This window comes from Grampus griseus (genome assembly GCF_964374135.1).
Source record: "Grampus griseus genome assembly, chromosome: 14".
NCBI classification, from domain to species: Eukaryota; Metazoa; Chordata; class Mammalia; order Artiodactyla; family Delphinidae; genus Grampus; species Grampus griseus.
This window is the reverse complement of record NC_139008.1, coordinates 29,522,957-29,544,502: the sequence shown is the minus strand read 5'-3', so window position 1 is coordinate 29,544,502 and position 21,546 is coordinate 29,522,957. Positions and strand designations below refer to the sequence as shown.

At 43.8% G+C, this 21,546-nt stretch overlaps 1 protein-coding gene across 2 annotated transcripts in view; it reads right to left on the bottom strand.

The window, feature by feature from the left end:
- The window catches only part of ZC3H7A (zinc finger CCCH-type containing 7A), a 34,668-nt gene extending 13,379 nt beyond the window's left edge, over positions 1–21,289 (bottom strand). The window contains exons 1-13 of one of the 2 annotated variants that reach the window (XM_082671496.1): positions 21,164–21,243; positions 18,199–18,212; positions 9,700–9,801; positions 8,632–8,671; positions 6,813–7,010; positions 5,471–5,629; positions 5,153–5,233; positions 5,019–5,057; positions 4,339–4,372; positions 3,572–3,852; positions 2,014–2,218; positions 850–914; positions 100–286 (exon numbers count right to left, since the gene is read on the bottom strand). In XM_082671496.1, coding sequence (XP_082527622.1) covers positions 100–286; positions 850–914; positions 2,014–2,218; positions 3,572–3,852; positions 4,339–4,372; positions 5,019–5,057; positions 5,153–5,233; positions 5,471–5,629; positions 6,813–7,010; positions 8,632–8,671; positions 9,700–9,767 — 1,357 coding nt within the window. In that variant the 5' untranslated portion in view covers positions 9,768–9,801; positions 18,199–18,212; positions 21,164–21,243. Of the gene's footprint in view, positions 1–99; positions 287–849; positions 915–2,013; positions 2,219–3,571; positions 3,853–4,338; positions 4,373–5,018; positions 5,058–5,152; positions 5,234–5,470; positions 5,630–6,812; positions 7,011–8,631; positions 8,672–9,699; positions 9,802–18,198; positions 18,213–21,163 lie in introns of both variants that reach the window. The other variant, XM_082671495.1, reaches the window with a different exon arrangement.
- Positions 21,290–21,546: the final 257 nt, after the last annotated feature.

Here is a 21,546-nt window from a genome sequence, read left to right as displayed (position 1 = left end):
ATCACAAGGGCTGGTGTTTCCACAGGTATCTACAAATTCCTAAGAACTCTCAGGTTACTGACTGCTTTAATCCTGTCTGCTCCTTTGTTTGGTCCTGACCTGATTTTACGAAACAGATCTGGCAAGCTTGTCTCAGTTCATGGGTTCCTTCAAGGGGATGTCTTGGGGTCACTGAAGAAGGTGGTTTAGTTACTGCACTTCCAAAAAAGTTTCCGAAGTCATTCCTAGGGTGACTTGACATTCCCAGGAAACTCTCAGAAGCAAACAAACTGCCTGGTCCATTCATCTGCAAGAAGAATTAAGAAAACAAAAAACAAAAAACAAAAAAAACAAAAAACAGCCAACAAATATTGCACTATCACTAAAGAAGGAAACAGATGCATCTGAAAAATAAGACATTCTGCACAGACTGAAGTTGGGACTATTCTGTCCTTACTGCGTTTCTATTTAAAAACCATTTCCTTCTACATTTTCCTCTTTTGGGTCTCTAAGCCCCTCCCCCACTTTTTTGGATGCTCTATGAGTTGTTATAAGTGACGGGTAGTTGTTCTGCTTCATCAGCCAACACGTTTTTCACGCCCTGATTTTGTATTTCCTTGTCGTTCAAGCTGTGCTAAAGCCTCTTACACTGCCTGCGACTGTGATTAATTTGCTATGACAGATCCAGCCTTAAACACAAAGCATTTATTACTGGATGTTCCAGAAGAGTCTTATTTTAGCACTCTTTCCCACAGCACACACAAAACTTCAGGGAGATTGGTCACGTTCATTCAAATAACTCAGTTACTTAAGTAAAAGACCTATTTGCAATTTAAGCGACGTATTTACAAAAGAGGAAGTGGCACTTACAAGTAAAAGGGAAGAATTACTGTTGTTAAGCGGTGTTCCCTCTCTAGAAGTTGAGGTGGACAGATCTAAAATAATAAAAAAACTTCAACAGACCTTTTCATTCTAATCATGTAATAAGAACATCAGGGCTTAGTAGCTAACTGTGGCTTCCCACGTTATTTTCCCATCCCAATTCCAAGAAGCTTTCTTGCTCATGATTGACACCAAAGAGGGCTATGGAGTCTTTCCTTTCCTCTAGAAACCAAGGGCATAAATAACCCTTAGACAAACAAATTTAGATAAAAAGTGATTTTCAGAGACATAAGCTAAGGCAGGGCCTACCAAGTGGGACTGTTAAAAAGACTAAGAAAATAATTCGTATTCAAAATGGGGAAGGAGCCTCTCCTTTTGAAAATATGAAGCAGGAATCCATCATAACATTAAGAAAATCAATAAAGTTCAATTACTTTCTTTTTCTTGGTCTACCACTCAGTTACCTTCTCTCTGCCCTTCTGTCTCCCACAAATTTTAGTTTCTTCAGTTGTCAATCTTTAAATCAGTTATTTTGATTTTTATCCCTTTAACCATAACAAAGCCTCACCAAAATATGAAGATTTTTATTGTTATTGTTTAAAGTATATATTAAGCCTAGGATTACAGAAACAGGAGTCAGGCCAAAACCTCAGCAATCCCTTGCAAAACTAAGGCACCAGGCATACTTTGCTGAGCTCAATGGATGAAGCCTAAAATAGATGGACCTATTATCATTTTAAACACTGATTTTAAATTAGTCTTAACTAAGTATTTGCCTAGTTCAGAATTTAAAAGGATAACCTGTCTTTAAGACCCTTTAGATGGGGTATCCCTTTTTTAGAGAACACATTAAAAGTCATTTCACCCCCCAAAACAATAGACACCCAGCTTAACAAACTATCCTACAAAAAAAACCAGTGCCACATACATTCCTACTCTCAGGGCTTTGATTCTTGATCTCCACAATGGCACAGTTAAGTCCAGGTGAATTTAAAACAGGAGGGTTTAGATTTTAGACCTACAATGTATTTTCAGCTACAATAAAAATAATTCAAGTACCAACTATCTGGAGTTAGTTAAACAACAGTCAAACCAAACTGTCTTTTTTAGAAAATGAACTGTAACTGTTTATATAAGTGGCTCGAGTCTTACCTCGTTTGGATTCGCTCATTGAAAATGAATTTAGAGAAGAACAGAAATCTTCTAAGGATGAAGTCAAAGGCGGATACAGCTCCGAGAAGGAGGGTGCAGGCGCGTACCTCGCACCGATGGGCAAGGCGCCCAAAAGAGACGCTGAGAAGGGGATGCTCGGAGCGACGCTGGCTGTTGGGAGGGGGCCTCTGACTAAGGCTGATGGCTGGAGAGGAAACAAGACCGGATTAAAGTCCATGAAACTCAGTTCCAAGCGGGCCAAACTGCTTTTAATATCAGCGTATAAAAACAAATTACTTCACTGGGTGATTTTGTTATATAACAAAGTTGAAATCAGTATCAAGACTCAGTGGCAGAATCCAAGCTACAAAGCTGATTTCTTCTCAAGCCTACTTTTTAAAAAGGATGGAGATGTGATGTCTAATATTGCTGTAATCCAAATAAGACGTTCATGGTTCATTTTCAAAACTTCCTTAGGATTCCCTACGTGAGAGCTGGCTTCATCAAAGAGGAACTGTGAGGATGTGTGTGGAGCTGGAGTGGAAGGAAGGGTCCTGAAGAGAAGGGAGCTGGAGCAGCCTGGAAAAGTGGGGACCGTCTTTCTGGAGATGTGAATGTACAACCTCACAAGAACAAATGGAACACTACCTTGCCCCTCCCCCACAGAGCGAGGATTTTTGGAGAGCTTCCATGTGCCTTATACTATGATAAATCATATACCATCTATTTAATCCTCCTAACCCTCTGAGATGTATCCTACTAGGGCTGCCACGGTACAGATGAGAAAACAGAGGGACTGAAAGGTGAAATAACCTGCCCAAGATCAAAGTGGTAGGAACCAACCCCCCATCTGTCTGCCTTTTACATCTTCTCTCTGTCAGCTCCACGGGGACATCGCTGGCTTCACCCACCCTGGAAACCAGCTCTGAGCTTCCCCCCCATCATCATCCTACTGCTGCCACTATTTTAATATACTTCATGGCAGGAGTCAGTGAACTTTTCTATAAAGGGCTGGATATTAATATTGTAGGCTTTGTGGACTACACAGTCTCTGTTACAACTAGTCAACTCTGTTACTACAGTGTCATGAAATATTTTCATGTGTCTTCAAATATTATTATTTTTTTCTTTCAACCATGTAAAAATCTAAAAGCCATTCTTAGTCCGTGGGCCATACAAAACAGGCAGCGGGCCAGATCAGGCCTGTGGACCAAAGTCTGCTGACACTTGCTTTATGATACATGGTTACAGGAGAATTATCCTTAAGGAATGAGAAGTCCTTAATCCATGAATTCATTTTGCCTTACATGTCAAATGCCTATTCTTTGTCAGAAAGTTAAATTTACCGTTTCCATAATATGTGATTCCTAGCATGCTTCCCTTTTTTATTTAAAGAAATGACCAAATTAACCAGTTACCACTGGAAAATGACAAAAGTAATTTTCAAGAAACCCAAAGCTTACTCTATAGTCAATACTAAAAATATCTAGCAGGTTATACTATGATTAAAAAAAAAAAAAGCCTGCCTTCAGAAGAAAGGAGTCACACTGAAATTTACCATAACAGTTTCATTAGTTTCAGGTGCAGAATCAAGGAGGTCATCTATTTCATCTCCAAGGACCATATCTCCATCATCTAAAAATGCTTCCGGCATACTGTAGGGGATCTTTCCTCCATTTGCCAACACTGTCGATGGCAGAGACTCTTCCACTTGCAGTGGCAAAATAGAAGTTAAGGGCATAATGGGAACTGAGGCCAGCTCATTTCCAACTTGGTGAGAAAAACTGGATGCAGGTATAGAAACAACAGGAACAGCTTCTTGCCTCGGAGTTAATAAATCTGTAACGTGGATGGACATGTACTCACTTATTTTCAGTGTATCTATGTAATACTAGTGTTAATAGACAACAACAGAAAAAATGAAGAGCTAGGTGAAAATATGAAAGCAATTATAAAAATAAATAGATACAACAGTGAAAGCAATTCAAATAAAAGAGTACAAGTAATCCTAAAAATAATTTGTTTTGCACAGGAATAGATATATTGACTTGTGAAAACTTCTCCTTCTTTCTCAAAACTCCTAGGCCCCTTTTGGATGGAGCTACTAGAGGGTGGTGAAGCCACAGCGGGTATCGAACGACTGCTCACTGACATCCAGTACTGTCACTCACTCACTGGCACATCCAGAGGCACAGAGGTGGTTTCTGAAGTTACTCTTGTTTTAATACTAATAACCACACAGCAATCTTATTTGACAACACTATAATGTACATAACGTCTAAGGCTGGCACTTTTCAGATTAAGAGGATCTGTGTGAAAACGTACCTGGCTCAATATCTTCCACAGAACAGTTCAAAGCCTAGAAATTAAACCAAATAATAGATCATAGTATTTTCAGGACTCTAAACCATAAAGCAAGCTATAAAACTCACTCTAAGAGAGCAATGCAGGTTCTCACATTTGACTTCCCCAATTAAGACAGAAATAAACAAAACATGTAAACCTTTGTAATACATGGCGTTAAACGGTGCTGGCCTACTGGCACTTGCTTCTTGTGGCCCAGTATTTCTCAAAGGATAGTCAGGAGCCTTCTAGTTCCAGAGGGACTAGTCTAGCCACCACTCTCTCCCCAACTCACAGTGGCATAGTCACAGCTCTAAGAACACTTACCTTTAAAAAACAACTTGTTAATTATGTTTAACCCAATGACTCCTAAAATTAGTATGTGGCCCTGACCCACTTTTTCTAATAAAACCTAACATCTATTAAAATCCTGTAAAATCCTCCATTGGCCTTCAGGAAATGCTGATGGAGAGTAACAGATATTACTTGAGTTGTTTGTTTTCTTTTTCTAGGGCAGGAAGCTCTGGCCACTTTTGTGTTTGAGGAATAAAAAGGTCTCAAAATAGACACAAACCAAAAATATTAGAAACAAAACTACTAATGCTTCTATCTTTTCTTCTTTTTTTTTTTTATTACGATTCTTACAAGAGTAATAACCTTACCTTTGTAGCCCCATCCCCAGGAACTGTTTTTAGTGAGAGCTGAAAGAAAATTAAGAAGCTAATTTAAAACCAGAACTGACTCCAAGCTACAAAACAAAACAAAAAAATACCTTATGGAGAGAACTCTACCTTACCTCAGTTCTAACATATGCTTTTCTTATTTTAAATCCCAATTTCTGAGCTAGTTCTTGAGTTAGTTTTATTACATGTTCATCCTGAAAAAAGTGAGAATATATGATTAGTGGAGGGCTATATTTACTAACTGTAAGGACGAAGAGGCAAAACAGTTCTAACTTATACTCTGTCAAGACACTTGTTTTATGGGCAATTATTCCCAACTGCAGCAGGTGGGTGGCTGGCTGGAAGATGTAACTTGTTAAGGCCATTTCTCTACACAGAATCAATAAAATGGTTATGATGTAAATGAATGAACTAAAACATAAATTCCATACCTGAGGCACTGCCAAGGAGCACTTTGCCACAGCGTCATAAGCCTCTTTGTACCTTCCTAAATCACTTAGAGCCTTAGATTTCCGATAGAGAGCTTTGCAGTTACTGGCATTTAAACTGAGGACTGTATCACAGTCTTCTAATACTTTATCATGGAAACCCTGGTGAGGAAGACCAAATAAAGTTAGCAATCAAACAGTTCACGTCTTGTGATGATGTCTCCTTGCAAATGGAAACAAATTCAGACTCTTCCTTTAAATTGAAAGTTAGTGGTATTATTTGTCTTTTGAAAAGTTATTTTCATTATGAAATTTCAAATACACAAAAGTAGAAGGAATATCGTGGCTACCCATGTAACCACCACCCAGACATCTGGCCATAAAATACCCCAGATCTTCGAGAAATAAAACTTTCCAGGTATGGCTGAGGCCCCCATGTGTCACTCGCCTGTCCTATTTTCCTCCCAGTTGTAGCTACCCCCTTTTTGGAGCTCATTAAAATGTTAAATGGAAATGTAACTCCCAAGCAGCTAGTTGAGGAGGAATATACTATAGAAAACAAATCATCAATGAATGCTTGTTAGCAAAGGACTAGGTGACAACATGGATACTTTTCTTAAATTCATGGTTAAATTTTACTGAATGTCTATAGTGAAAATTATAAGCACATCAAAATATTGCTTTCTAAGTTCAGACATGTGAAGAGCTTGTGTTAATTCTTTTGAAGGCTAACTACTGTTTTGTGCTATAAAAAAAAAAGCTCCTAAGAGAATCTTGACTAAGAAGCAAACTGTCAGCAGAGATACCTGATGGGTACCCTGTACCCATCTGTGAACACCTGTATCTTCCTAGGCTGACTTTTTTATGAGCAGACACCCCCCCACCAAAAGCCATACTCAAAAGGGAATCTCCAAGGACCAGTATCTAAGAAACAAATTATTTTTAAATCCCTAAGCATTTGGCCAAAGCTGGTTTTTCAAAGCTTGAGGCCACTCTAAAAGCAGTTAATACATCTTTCTTATAAACTGAAACTAGGAAACTGACTTTCACCAGTATACTATGTTATTGAAAACCTTTTTTCTCTCTAGAAACATTGCTTTAAAAATCACACCTCGGGCTTCCCTGGTGGCACAGTGGTTGAGAGTCCACCTGTCGATGCAGGGGACACGGGTTCATGCCCCGGTCCGGGAAGATCCCACATTGCCACGGAGTGGCTGGGCCCGTGAACCATGGCTGCTGAGCCTGCGCGTCCGGAGCCTGTGCTCCGCAACGGGAGAGGCCACAACAGTGAGACGCCCGCGTACCGCCAAAAAAAAAAAACAACAACAAAAAACCCACAACTCACCATATTAGAATAGCAAGCGATACGATTTATATATAGTTTTTCAATGATTTCTTTAGGGATTAAAATTTCTTCAGACTTTGCATAATCAGCTATACTCAAAGCTTCTGAATATTGGCTCATAGAGTTGTTCCAATCACGTTCCCGATAAACATCATTTCCTTCGTTAAAAAGATTTCTCACAAGAGCACGTAAATATACCTAAGAAAAAGAAAGTTACCACTTGAAACCCTTAAAGAACAAGTCAGAGTGTAAGCAAATTTTAATTTTCGTATCTGAAACTTCAGAGGAAATAATTTGACAGAGCAAGAAGCACTGTTGTAAGAAATGATCAAATCCAGGCCAAGTCATTGCTATTTCAGCTAGTGTTTCATCTTGCTTGCTTTTTCCAAGAAAAAATTCAATGTCTCATTATTAAGAGAAGTGCTGCAAAAGCACCTTGTCAATATTTGCTGACATTGCCAACTCTGTGCCTGGGTTAAATTCCTACAAGTGGAACGAGGATTTTAAGGCTTCTGACTAGTATTTCTAAATTGTCTTCCAAAAAGGCAACAACAATGAATACTTATAGCGGCTTGCTTCAGAGCACCTCCACCAACACGTGTGCACACGTGCGTGAGCATGCACACATAAAATCTACACATTTCTAGGTGAGAAACGGTATCCTTTTTTATTTGCGTATCTGATTACCAGCGAGGTTGAACTTCTCCACATTTTTATGGACCATTTGTGTTTCTTCTTTTGTAAATGTTCCGGTCATTTACTGATTTATGGGGAGGGGATGGCAAACCTTTTTCTTACTGTGTAAGTATACACACTCTTCTGGTGGGGGCAGATGTTCTTAAGTCTCCTTCAGGACTTCTATCATTGCTTTAAGATTTTAAAAGTCCTTTCCTATCAAAGTCCTATTCAGCTCTTCTTTGTCTCATTTTACGAATTCACGTCTAAGCTGATAAAAGTAATAAAGAAAACTGTCCAGATCAACCTTTAACAGCTGAGGTGACTTGAGAGACAGGCCGTTTCACCTCCCTGGACCCCAACTGCACGTTTGTAAAGTGAAAGGATTGCTCCATGTGATTGCTAGTCCTCATACTTTACAGTTCTACGTCTGTTTGGAGAAAAGGAAGGAAGGAAGGGAGAGACTGAAATGAACGGAGAGGGAGGGAGGGAGGCAGAGAGAAAGGAGTGACATTCAGTAGCACCAAAACCCACAGAGATGCAAAGCCACAGGGGAACTAACAGTCTGCAGAACTGAGGGCCTTTGGTCCAAGACCCAGTCAGCTGGGCTTTCTCTCTAACTAGATTCCTCTCTAGCTCTTTCCCCTAATTATCCAGTTACCTCTTTACTTCTGTTACAACTTCTCTTCTAAGGAAGAACAGAAGATACTCTGCACTCTCCCTCTCAGCATATTCTGTCCCCCTCATTTACGATGAAATGAAAGCCTAAATGTAATTGTCAAGGGGCTCAAAAGAAATTAATTCAAAACTGCACTAATAGAGAAAAGAAAAAATAGGACAACTGTCCAAGTACGCCGGAAAAAAACAACGTTGTCTTATATACACACGGGTCAGCAAACTTTTTCTGTAAATGCCCAGATAGTAGGGATTTGAGGCTTTGTGAGCCATAAGGTCTCTGTCTCAACCACCATGTCGTGAAAGCAGCCACAGATAACACATTGACAAATGGGTGTGGCTGTGTTCCAATAAAACTTTATTTATGAAACAGACAGGGGGCCACATCTGGGTTTGCCAACCCAGGCTACATGTGGCAGTTCACAGGCTACTTGTGGAGTTCTCAAGCAGACCTTCCCTGAGTCCTTACCGCATACTGTTCCTGTGTTCCTGGATACGACAGCGGTGACCTAAGAAGAAGAAACAAATCAATTCTGATGATCAGGTTCTTATCAGGATTTGTTCACCCAGGAGTCATCTTAAAACTGAGGTTCTCGGGCTTCCCTGGTGGCGCAGTGGTTGAGAGTCCGCCTGCCGATGCAGGGGACACGGGTTCGTGCCCCGGTCCGGGAAGATCCCACATGCCGCGGAGTGGCTGGGCCCGTGAGCCGTGGCCGCTGAGCCTGCGTGTCCAGAGCCTGTGCTCCGCAACGGGAGAGGCCACAACAGTGAGAGGCCCGCGTACCACAAAAAAAAACAAACAAACAAAAAAAAAAACTGAGGTTCTCATGAGCTCACCACTGGTTCAAAGCACATTTTAAAGACCTACTTCTCCTTTATGACCATTATTCACATATAACTGTAGTCATGAAAAAAAAATCTAAAACTATTCGTTTGTATTTTCTTAAGTATAACATTTTCCCTGCAAATCTACTCCTAATTAAAGACAGCCTAATTCTTCAAATGCTGAAAAAGTTTTAAAATAGCATAGAACCACTAGTACTATTTGATTCAATTTACTATAGAACAGAGGGGAAGAATGTCCCCTTCCCAGGAGGGACAAAGAGGCCTTTCTGCCTGGACATGGCCACCCGGGCTGTGGTCCTGTCACTGACGTGCTTCATGAAGGCCAGTTAGAGACCGAGCTTCTTAACAGAAAGAGTGTGATCACAAAAGCCCTGTGTGCTGACAGATGTTGATTTTCACTCATCAGAACTGTTCTTATGAGATTAGGTTCAAATTCCTCAGTCTAACATTTTAGAGGATACTTAAGGATTTCAGCCCTAAAAATCAGCGACAGCAAGATCCAGTTCCGAACACAAAGAAATCAATGTCCAAGAGCAGAAAATACTGCTGGAACAAAAATATCTAATTTCTAACCCAAAAGAACAGGACTTCTGAAACGTAACTAAAGGTTTCCTAATCCCTGCTACGTGCAGAGCCACACCAAAAGGAGTTACTCCATGACGAGAACATGAGGCACGCAATGAGCCCTTACTGTATAAACTGTAGTCCTTCCTTAATGTTCTGCTGCCTTTTTCTTCTCTCCTCGGACACACTGGACATGTTATCCCACACATCCACTTTCTAAAGGAGAAATCTGGAAAGAAACAGGCAAGAAATTACACGAGGCACGGGGCTCCTGGACCCCAGTTAAAACACCCATAATCTAGGTCTTGTCACACAATTAGCTGTGGACACGTCCATCTCCACCGCCTTGACTAGGGTCCTGGACGCCGAGGACACCACCTGAGTTGTGTCTGTGGTCCCCACCGTCTCGTGTGCCGCGAGCAGAGGGCTTCCACACTCTGCTCTCTCCACTTAATAGCCGCGCAGACGCTGTAGGCCCCTCCTGAACAATCCCCACGCTAAAGTCATCTCTCTCTCCCCATTTCACCTTCCTTCCTTCGACGACAGGTTTTGTTCCCAGTCTGTCTCTACGCACACGGAAGCAGCCACGAGAACAGTCCTGGCCTTGTTTTGCTTCTGGAAGCTTTCCAGAAGCAAAATGGTTTCACGTCCGCTTGCCTCTGAGGGGTTTTGACTTCCTTGTGAGCACAGTCTAAACCTTATCTGTGTTTTTTGAAACAATCCTTCTTCGTACAACTGATAGAATAAGGATCTAAGTGAAGTTACTTTAACTGGAATTTTCTGGAGGTAAGGGTTTACCTTCGATGTAACACTGGCAAATGTCCACACTGTGAGTATTTAACCTGACTAGTCGACGTTCATTAAGCAGTTCTCAGAAAGCAACGGGAGAACCACAGAGAAGAGATCTCGGATAAAACATCGTCTCCCAATGTCCTAAACTAGGGTTTCTCAACCTCAGCCATTCAGGCCAAATAGTTCTCTGGTACGGAGGGCTGTCCTGTGCCCTGCAGGATGCTGACAGCATCCTGGCCTCTACCCACTGGATGCCAGTGGGTGCCTGGATGGCCTCTACCCACTGGATGCCTCCCCTCAGTTGTGACAAACTAGTGTCTCCAGATATTGTTAAATGTCCCTTGGCGGGGGTGGGGAGGGGCTGGGGGGTCCACACAGTCACTCCTGGATGAGGACTACTGAGAGCTAATGCTGAGAGGACATCGTGTCACATAAACCATGTACTTGGACCCACGTGACAGGGAAATGGCACCCATGTTTCAAGTACGGAGCTGAAATGTTTTCGTTTCATTATTGCTTACCATTTGTAAGCAAGTTTTATTTTTAAGTCTACCTTTTTTCAAAGTGTAGAGTGGGGAGGGAGGCTGGAATACCCTGGAGGCTCATAACTGGTGCTAATACTTTTTGTCCTTTATTTTTTCTCCTTCCAGTTTTATTGAGATTATCATTGAAATACAGCACTGTATAAGCTTAAGGTGTAAAACATAATGATTTGACTTACATACATCATGAAATGATGACCATAATAGGTTTAGTGAACATCCATCTTCTCATATAAATACAAAATTAAAGAAATAGAAAAAAAAATTTTTTCCCTTGTGATGAGAACTCATCTACTCTCTCAACAACTTTCATATATATCATACAGCAGTGTTAATTATATTTATCACATGGTACATTATATCCCTAGCACTTGTTTATCTGATAACTAGAAGTTTGTAGCTTTTGCTTTTTGCCTTTTAAATATTTGTCAGTTCTAAATATTTTGATCTTGCATCTAAAAGCTGGTTACTTTACTGAAGTATTACTGTTTACATGTGTACCTGGTATTTGCCTTAAAATACTATGTTTGAAATTATCCAGAATTAAAAGTTTAAAAAGCCCATTATACTGAAGTAAAACAGCATTGTTTCTGGAATTTGTTTTTAAGATAGTCTAGCTTAAAGGGGGGTAAATGGGTGAGCATGAAACAAGAGTAGCAAAAACATGGGACACTGCTCCAGCTGGATGAGGGGAGGGTATGTGGGGTTCATTCTTCTATTTGAACATGTCTGGCCATTTCCATAATAAAAAATTGTTTAATTCATACGTATGAATATTTACAAGGTTCTTTAAAGAGGCACTATTTCTAAGAGAAAAAAGATGGGAAATTAACTCAATGCCTGTCAAAAAGGAAATGGTTGAATAAACTGTGCTGGAGGGAAAAAAAGGCAAAGTGCAAGTGTCCACAGTAAGACCCTGTTCTGTTATTTTAAAAGGGGGAATGGGTATATGTTCATATTTGTTTGTGTATACACAAAATAGCTCCAGATGGGATCACAGAAAGCTACAGCAGTGAGAGAAACCCAGGGGTTCAGGGAAAGGGGTGGGACAGTGTCTTTTCACTGCAAACCTTTAAAACTTTTTTTTTTTTAACCTTGTAAACAAATGATCTCTGGGAAAAGAAATAAAGTATTAAAAGAAGTCTACAGGCCCTCCCTGGTGGTGCAGTGATTGAGAATTTGCCTGCTAATGCAGGGGACACAGGTTTGAGCCCTGGTCTGGGAAGATCCCACATGCCGCGGAGCAACTGGGCCCATGAGACATAACTACTGAGCCTGTGCGTCTGGAGCCTGTGCTCCGCAACAAGAGAGGATGCGATAGTGAGAGGCCCGCGCACCGCGATGAAGAGTGGTCCCTGCTTGCCACAACTAGAGAAAGCCCTCGCACAGAAACGAAGACCCAACGCAGCCAAAAATAAATAAATAAACAAATGTGGGGTTTAAAAAAAAAAAAGAATATTAAAAAAAAAAAAAAGAACTCTACGTAGCTTCTGAGCCCTTCCTTAGAAAGATGACTTACCGGGTCACCCAGCCTTTTTCTTCCATTTTACTTAAAACAGAGTCAGAACCTTAGAACTCAAAGGCACCCAGAGCTGCACTTGGGGGTCCAGGGCGGTCAGGCCAGAGGGACTGGGAGAAAAGAAGTGAAGCCAAAGACAAGAAGCATCCCCTCTCCTTCCGTGAGGGACACATGTCTCCCAACCCCTGTCTGGTGGGGTGGGGAATCAGTTTGAGGTTCACTCAAAAAGTAAATCTGTTGGCTCAGAAGGAACTCCGGGGTAACGATAATCCGCCAAGTTAAGAGCCTTAGAGCTATTCCCCCAGAAAGTGCTCGAAAAGCCTTGAACCTTGCCCTCTTAAGGACAAAGGGCAGGTGGAAGAGAGCTGACAACTCAAGCAAGTGATTAAGAGAAAATAAGACGCAGATTCTTAGCAGCATGAAATACCATGCCTCCTTTAAATGTTTAAAGATTTGAGGACATAACATCAGGTGATGTCTAAACATAATATGGCAGGGCATTTCATGTTCTGTAGATTTTCCCCCTAAATTTTATTATGAAGAATTTTACACACAAATTTTTTTTACAATGAACAACATATATCTCTATACTACCTATATCCTACAATCAATATTTTGCTATATTTATTACATCTGCCCACACTTCCGTCCATCTACCAACCCAATTTTGGTAAACTGCAAACTGAGTAGCAGACATCAATTATAATTTACCACTAAACACTTCAGCATACATATCATTACCTGGGGTTCCACATTTATTTACAGTTTTTTAAGGTAAAATGCACACAATTTAAGGCAACTTTTAACAAACGATACACTCATGTAACCCAGACCCCGGTGGTGAGACACACCATCACTGTCACTCCAGAAAGTTCCCCCAGGCCCCTTCTCTAGCCAATCCTTGCCCCACCCCCAGCCCAGGAATCATTGTTCTGATTTTTTTCCACCATACATTAGTTTTACCTGTGAAATAAAGCCTCCCCACCCCCCATCTCATTTTAAAAGAAAACGATAAAGGCTTTATATACCATCTTATTTTCAGATCCAGTCAACAAAATCTGGCCTCAGTTTTCAAGTGAGAAAGTATTTGATAAAGTTAATCCAACAATCACTTTCCTTCTTCAAACTCAGCAGCACATGACAGGTGTCCACTGTCTCCTCAAAACAGGGGCTTCATCTCCAGCTGACCTCTAAACGTGAGGGCCCTGGGGTGTCATCAGACCCCCCTCCCCCAGGCACCCTCTCCCCTCAGGGACCTCCTGCTCTGCCCAGATGTTAAATACACTCATCTAGGGTCCGACAACTCCCGACGTCTGTCCCCTGGCAGAGCTTGCTAGATACCCTCTACCTGGTAGTTCTACTTGGGTGTCCAGACATCACACACTGTTCGGAGAGCAGGAGTTTAAATATTATGACAGTGAAAAGGAATGTCGCCTTCCCAACCCTGTCATTCAACCACCCATTTGCCCTGTGAAGGCAATCAGTCAATACCATTGTCACCAATCTGTTTTTGTGTCCTGACAAAGACACTGTGTGAACCAAGCTGTATCTTGATTGTAATGGTAGTTACATGAATCTATACATGGGATAAAACTGCATAGATACACACACACACACACACACACACACAGGCGCGCGCGCGCACATACACACACGAGTCAATGTAAAACTGAGTCAGGTCTGTAGTCTGGTTAACAGTATTATGTGAATGTCACTTTCCTGACGTTGCTATTGCACTACGGTTAGGTAAGATGGCACCACTGGGGGAAGCAGATGAAGGGTTCATGGGATTCTATATACGACTTTTGCAATTTCCTGTGAGTCTATAATTATTTCAAAATAAAAAGTTAAAAATATCCTGTGCATACGTTATTTTTTATACAAACTGGGGCTCCTAACGCGTTCTGCACCTTGCTTTTCTCGATTGGTACCTCGTATCTTAAAGGTCAGTCCATATCAGCACGTATCAAGCTGCATTACCTTTAACAGCCGTGCAATGTGCTCCGTGATATGGCTGCCCCATAACATCACCAGCCCCCTAGTCACAGACATTCCGGTTGTTTCCAATCTTTAAAAGTTCACCAGGTACACAGAACATCTCATACATGCATATCCTCAAAGAATTTCCGTAGGAGGAAGGGTATGTACATCTCTTTATTTTGCCAGCTACTGCCAAGCTTTACCAGATGACCCTACCCACCACCAGTGCATGAGGGTTCCTATTTTACCCCTTCACCAAGAAATTATCAGATGTTTCCATCACTGTCAGGGAGACGAGAAACAGTGTGACAACTGTGGTTGGGGTCCTGCTTGTTCTAGTCTATCATTAGTGAGGCCGAACACCTCCTCAGATTTAAGAGCTGTTTGCACTTCCTTTTCCATGAACTGTTTCATTTCCTTCACCCATTTTTCTTCCAGGTTGGGCTTTTCTTACTTATGGAAGTTCTTTATGTGTTGAGGAAAGCAGTCCTTTGTGATGTTATTATTATTTTCTCCAATGTGATGTCAATCTTTTGACATTGGTTATGGTAATATATATATATATTTTTGGCTGCATTGGGTCTTTGCTGCTGCACACAGGCTTTCTCTAGTTGCAGCAAGCAGGGGCTACTCTTCATTGTGGTGTGCGGGCTTCTCACTGCGGTGGCTTCTCTTGCTGCGGAGCACGGGCTCTAGGTGCGCGGGCTTCAGTAGTTGTGTCACGTGGGCTCAGCAGTTGTGGCTCACGGGTTCTAGAGCGCAGGCTCAGTAGTTGTGGTGCACGGGCTTAGCTGCTCCGCAGCATGTGGGATCTTCCCCGATCAGGGATGGAACCCGTATCCCCTGCATTGGCAGGAGGATTCTTAACCACTGCGCCACCAGGGAAGTCCCAGTTTTGGTACTTTTTGATAGCAAAAGTTTTATTTTTAAGTAGCTGAGTTTATCAATACTTATTTTTATGGCTTCTGGATTTTGACATACTCAGAAATGCCTGCACCACTGAGATCATAAAATAATTCTCCACGTTTTCTTCTACTATTCTCACTGTTCCATTAAAAAATTTTTTTTTCATAAACTGGATATGTGTGTGTGTGTGTGTGTGTGTGTGTGTATTTCCCTCCCAGATAGCTACCAGTTGCCCAAACACCATTTACAAAAAGGCCTTCTATCCTACACTGATATGCATAAGGCGCATACAAAATTCTGGGTCAGTTTGTGACCTTTACTCACCGTTTTTAACTAGAATGCCCCCTAATCCTATGCCCTCCTCCCAAGACTAACCTTTTGCCCAAACTTACCTTCTTAGCACTAAAACCACCTTCTGGCCAATTGCTCAAACCGGAAACCATTCTCTCACCACATCCAGTCAATCCACCGACAAAGGCTCCATCAGTGATACCGTCAAAATACACGCGGGACACCCCAAATCTGTCAGTTCTCAAGCCTCCTCTGCCACCTCCGCCTGAGCCGCAGGTGGATGTCGAAATACTCTCCTCTCCCACCTCTGCTCTCAGCTCCCTATCCTCTCCACTGTCCCCTCCCCCATGCAGTTCCCACACAAAACTGAAAGGAATGCTCTTTAAAAGCACAAATTGGTTATTGCAGCCCTGCTTAAAATCCTCTGCTGGCGTCCCCTGGGCACCCAGAATCAAATCTAGACTCCTGCCTGTGACGCCGCCCTCACCCAGCCCGTCGCACTGGCCTTCTTCCTGTGGGTTCCTGGGATGAGTCAAGGGCTCTGTGCTTCTGGGACCTCGTGCCTGCTGTTCCCTCTGGCCACGACACTCTCCCCAGATCTGCACGGGCCTTTCACCCCAGAGTCTTGGCTTCAGTGTCAGCTTTAAAGGCCGTCCCTCCCCCCCAACTCTGTCACCACACCCCACTCTCACCCCATCATTCCCTTCCAGGGGCCCCCTATCTTTCTTAGTCCTGATCACCTTACACTCTCTGGGTCCAAGTCAATGAAAACTTGAATGAAGAATGAATGAAGTGGCCAAGCGTAAAGACGACGCTCCGTATAAAGTACCTGGTACAGCTGTTCACTCAAGGCAAGCGTGACAAACCAAAGGACGGGGCCAAGAGGATGTGACCAGAGGCCAGCAGGGCCGGCTGAGGTGGACCCCACCTCCTTAGGGAGCAAAGCAGGGAGTAAATCAATAGGGTGGGAATCAACCAGAGACAGTGACAGAGAAAAACCTGAAACCGTAAGCAGCTCAAGGAGTGCGGTGAAGGGTTTCATTCATTGCCAACAGGGGAAAAGCAAGTCAGCCACACCTTCTTCTCCTTAAACAAAAAGGAAAAGAGATGGGGGTGGGAGCTTTGAACAGTAAAAATAAATAAATAAAATATGCCAGAAACTCAGATAGGAATTTCATTCAATTAACTAAACTCTTGCAAGCTGGAACATATATCACCTTTCTGGAACCAGCTGATTTTAAGTTCCTTACTCACTCTGAAGCTTTACAGGAGCAAAGGTCCCCTGGTTCTCCAGTATAATTCCTTACATATTTATTCCGTACTTGTTAGGTGGAACCCATTATAGTGAAGTCCAGTACAAAGCTATCACTAAACCATGAAATGCTAAACTGTGAAATTTTGGCCTTACATGGTAACTTCATAAACTAGCTCCCCTTATCAGAAAACACCAAGGAAACAAAATGTGACTACAATATCCGGTAGAGATGGAAATAATAGCTAACACTGAAGCCTCTTAGTGGACACCGGGTATTGTTCGAAGTTCTTTACACATATTAAATCATCTAATCCTCCTAAGAACCCTGCGAGGTAGGTACTTAAGAGGAAACGGAAGCACAGAGAAGTGGCGCACAGTCCAGGATCACACAGCCTGGAAGTGGCCGAGCCGGCCACGCTGGCTCCGAGCCTGAATTCCTATCCACAGAGCAATTCCGCACCGCGCATGCCAGGAGGTTGAGCACAGCTACGCTGGCCCTGGGCTGGGCTCTGAAAAACACATGCAGCTGCGACAGACAGGTGGGCACGTCAAAGCCACTCGAGAGGAACAGGACAAACACACGCCTCTGCACACGCAGGCACACACGATGACGTGTGCAAGGGACATGATTTAAAGCAACTCAGACAAGCAGAGGGTGTCCACGGTGTGGACACAGAGAGTTAGGATAGCACTCCGGGGCCAGAGCTTTGAATGGAAATATGCTCCGCCCACAACATCACGTGTGTAGATGCAAGGAATAAATATTAAACAGCCTTACTTCCGAGATATCTTCACACAGAACCAGAGAAGGTGACCCAGGGAATGCGGCACAGTGCCTGTATTTTTGCCTAAAAAGGTATTCCTAAGTTTCAAGTGAAAAATTATAATTTCCAGTCTGTATTCAATGCTACCCCCAGACTCAAGCCTGTCATGGTAATGGCATAAACAAACACGCACGCAAAGTAGTTAAAGTTCCTGTCACCCCAGCTTGCAGCAGTGTTCGTGCACTCTGGTAATACTTACAAAAGCGCATGGATACATTACATCCCTCAGTGACCGTAAACCCAGGGAGGGAAACATTATTACAGATGTTCTATCACTTTCTTGGAACACTCAAACTCCTACTGGATACTTTATGAGACAGTTTTCCCCTTTCACTGAAAACAAAACTCCCATGATGAAGGCTGTGCTAAACGACATCAAGACGGAAATTTCATATTTTTGCCACACTCCCACCCCTGCCCCCGAGCTATCCATTTTGAACTTGCTGTCAGATATAGTAACATGTGCCAGGTGCCCATTATAGGGCCCAGCCCTCCTAAGGCCCAGGGAACATCTCACCTCATACAGGAACCCTGTATGGGAGGAATGAACAAGAAAGATGTGAAATCTTCCAAACAGCTTGCCCAGGGGCGCCCAGTGACACGTCCAGGACTGCAGAGGAGGTATTCTGAAGTGCCAGATCACTCTCCTGCTCCAGACTCAGGTATTCTAATAAAATACAAAGGTTCCACTTCCTTATTTGTGAAACAGAAAAATTTCTGCCTCTCTCTTACTGCATCCATTACCTGGTTCCCAAAGCTTTGAAAGATATGTGAAATTAATAGTAATCGATTAACTAAAAACACATCGTTAAACTCATAATAAAATTAAAAAGCAAATTTCTTGTTGGGGCAAAACCTGGTAAGGACAGGTGGCCTTGTTTCTTTATATCAAAGAAAATTTTCACCTCCACTTAATATGCTTCATGTGTGTATGAATTAAAACAAACGTATTGGGACTTCCCTGGCGGCAGAGTCGTTAAGAATCCACCTGCCAATGCAGGGGACATGGGTTCAAGCCCTGGTCCGGGAAGATCCCACATGCCGCGGAGCAACTAAGCTCGTGCGCCACAACTACTGAGGCTGCGCTCCAGAGCCCGCGAGCCACAACTACTGAGACCGCATGCCTAGAGCCCCGTGCTCCGCAACGAGAGAAGCCATCGCAAGGAGAAGCCCGCACCCTGCAAGGAAGAGTAGCCCCCGCTCCATGCAACTAGAGGAAGCCCGTGTGCAGCAACGAAGACCCAATACAGCCAAAAATAAATTAAAAAAATAAAATTTAAAATAAAAATAAAACAGATGTATTGTCACAAGCATAAACTTTTAAACTTCTGGATTAATGTTTTACTATTTCTTCCCCCTAAAAATACTATCTAAAGTTTTCCTCTTGATTTGTAAACACATCACACTTTGGAGAAAACAAATTTCACTTCCAACCCTAAGATTCCAGAGAAAAAGTATTTTCATTTAAAAACAAACCAAAAAAAACCACCTCAAGATATTATCTGGAAGTCGTCTCCACACATCATACTTTCTCTCGAAAGCCCTTCTAGAGTAATCAAGGCAACAGAATACAGACATATTGTTTCTACCTTGTCCTTTATTGGAATGCTCACAACTTTCCAAAAGTCACTCTCACCATTCCTAAAGTTGAGGATTTATAGGAATTGATTCTCTCCCACTTAACATTGATTTAACCCTCCCAAACTGGCAAGTTTTACAGTTAATCAAAATTAAGAATTAGGGGACAATATGGTTGACAACCACCATATTTATTGGCAAAAACTGACAGCATCTGAGGGCTGGGAAGGGAAAAGAGTGTAGGTCAGGGTATGACAAGCGCCCAAGAAAAAGCCACAGTAACTTGGAGGAAGGCATTTAGGTGGCAGAGGCCCTGAAAATTAACATGCTCTTTGCATCACACACTCAAATATTGAAAATATTCAGCTTTGATAGCTCATGATCTGATTCTGAGACGAATCTTACACAACTATTTCCAGACTACAATACACAGTATACAGACATTTTTTTCAACAAAGAAAGTTCTGTCCACTAATTTAAATTATTCTGCAAATTAGAACAAGATCCTCATTAAGCAATCAGCTCGACAGTTCAGTTGAGGGTGAGAAGGAAGAAGCAGGGGGTTCCTTGACAGGCTAAGAGAGAGGAGGCCACGTGCCATCAGAAAAGCAGTTAAAAATAAGCAGATGCCATAGGCTCCCAGCTACCCCTGCCCCCATTCCGATGCTCTGGCTGAACACTGTCCAATAGAAATATAATGCGAGTCATATATCTAATTTTAAATTTTCAAGTAGCCATGTTAAAAAAAAGAGTAAAATGAAACCAGTGACATTAATTTTAATAATATATTTGCATTAACCCAATATGTTGAAAACATTATCATATCAACCTGTACGATTTAAGTAGAAAAAAATTACGAATGAAGTATTTTACTTTTTTTTCCATACTAAGTGTTTAAAATCAGGTGTGTCTTTTTCACTGGGAGCGCATCTCCATTGGGTCTAGCCACATTCCAAGAGCTCAAGAGTCCCTTGCTATCAGTGGCCACCTTCCTGGGCAGCTCACATCGCCTTTAGGCAGACCCTTGGTTCTTAAATACCTAACCACATATGCGGGGACGGGGAAAGTACCCGACTCCAGAAAAATTCACCCAATCAGGGTGCAGACACAACCTCTCGGGACCAGCCGAAGCTTTCCAGCTGGACCACACCCCTGCAATGACCGTCCCCAACAGGAAATTCACCCTAATGAGACCTGACAGGTCTTCATTCTTTAAGGGTGGGGAAAAGAAACCTAAAGCCCGGCCGTCTCCGTATCCACAATATAAGACAGGAAACCATTCGCCGCGCGTCCTAGACGTGCGCCCCGGGCAAAAAAAAAAAGGGGGGGTGGTGGTGGGGAGTAACCCGAAATAAACGAGCCAAGAGCCCCGCGAGCATCCTTCCCGCCCCCAAACCCAAGGTACTGAATTAGGGGTCCTAGATCACCGAATCAGATACAAAAAATAGGAAAAAAAGAATCTTTTTTTTTTTTTTTTTTTTAGTTAACCAGAGAGGAGGTATTTTGCCAACGGAAACACATGCTGGGACGGAGGGAGCGGCAGCCCTCTGCACCCCACTTGGCGGAGACGCGCCCCCAGGGTGAGCCCCGCACCGCCCCCAGGGAGGGAGGGGACCGGGACCCGCCCGCCTCCGTCGACTCGCCCGCCGGGCCCGGGCGGCGGCGCGCGCTCGGACCGCCCCTCCGCCGGGGCCGCGCGCCCTTTGTGGCCGAGCCCTCCGCCCCTAGGGCCGCCGCTTCGCCGCGGGGGGCCAAGCGCGCCGCCCCTCCCCCGCCCGGCGTCCGTTACCGACCGCGCGCGAGCACGAGGCGGCGGCGGGCGCGCGCCGGGCGGGGGCGCTGGACGGGGAATCAGGGCGGCGCGCGGGCCAGGCGGGCGGCGGGGCCCAGTGGCGCCCACCTACCTGCGGAGACGGCCGCGCCGACGGGCAGGCAGTGGCGCGCGGTGAGCGGGCAACGGCGGCGGCGGCGGCCTGGGCGCTTGCTTGCAGCTTCCCTTTGCGACCGGTGGTGGCGGTGGCTCCGCTGCCCCCGCGCGGCGCCCTCTGGCGGCCGGAGGCCGCGCCCGCCGCTCGGGAGAGGCCGCCATTGGCTACGCCCGCGAGCGTCGGCACCGGGGGCGGTGGCGGCGCCACGTCGGGCCGGGCGGCGGCGACCCTCGGCTCTGGCCTCCGGGGCCGCCCCTGAAGCGGGCGCGCGGTCCCCGCCGGGCTGGGGCCGCGGGGTGGAGCCAATAAAGGGCCAAGCGGTTCCGGGACGCACCCATCCTGAGAACTGATTGGGGCGG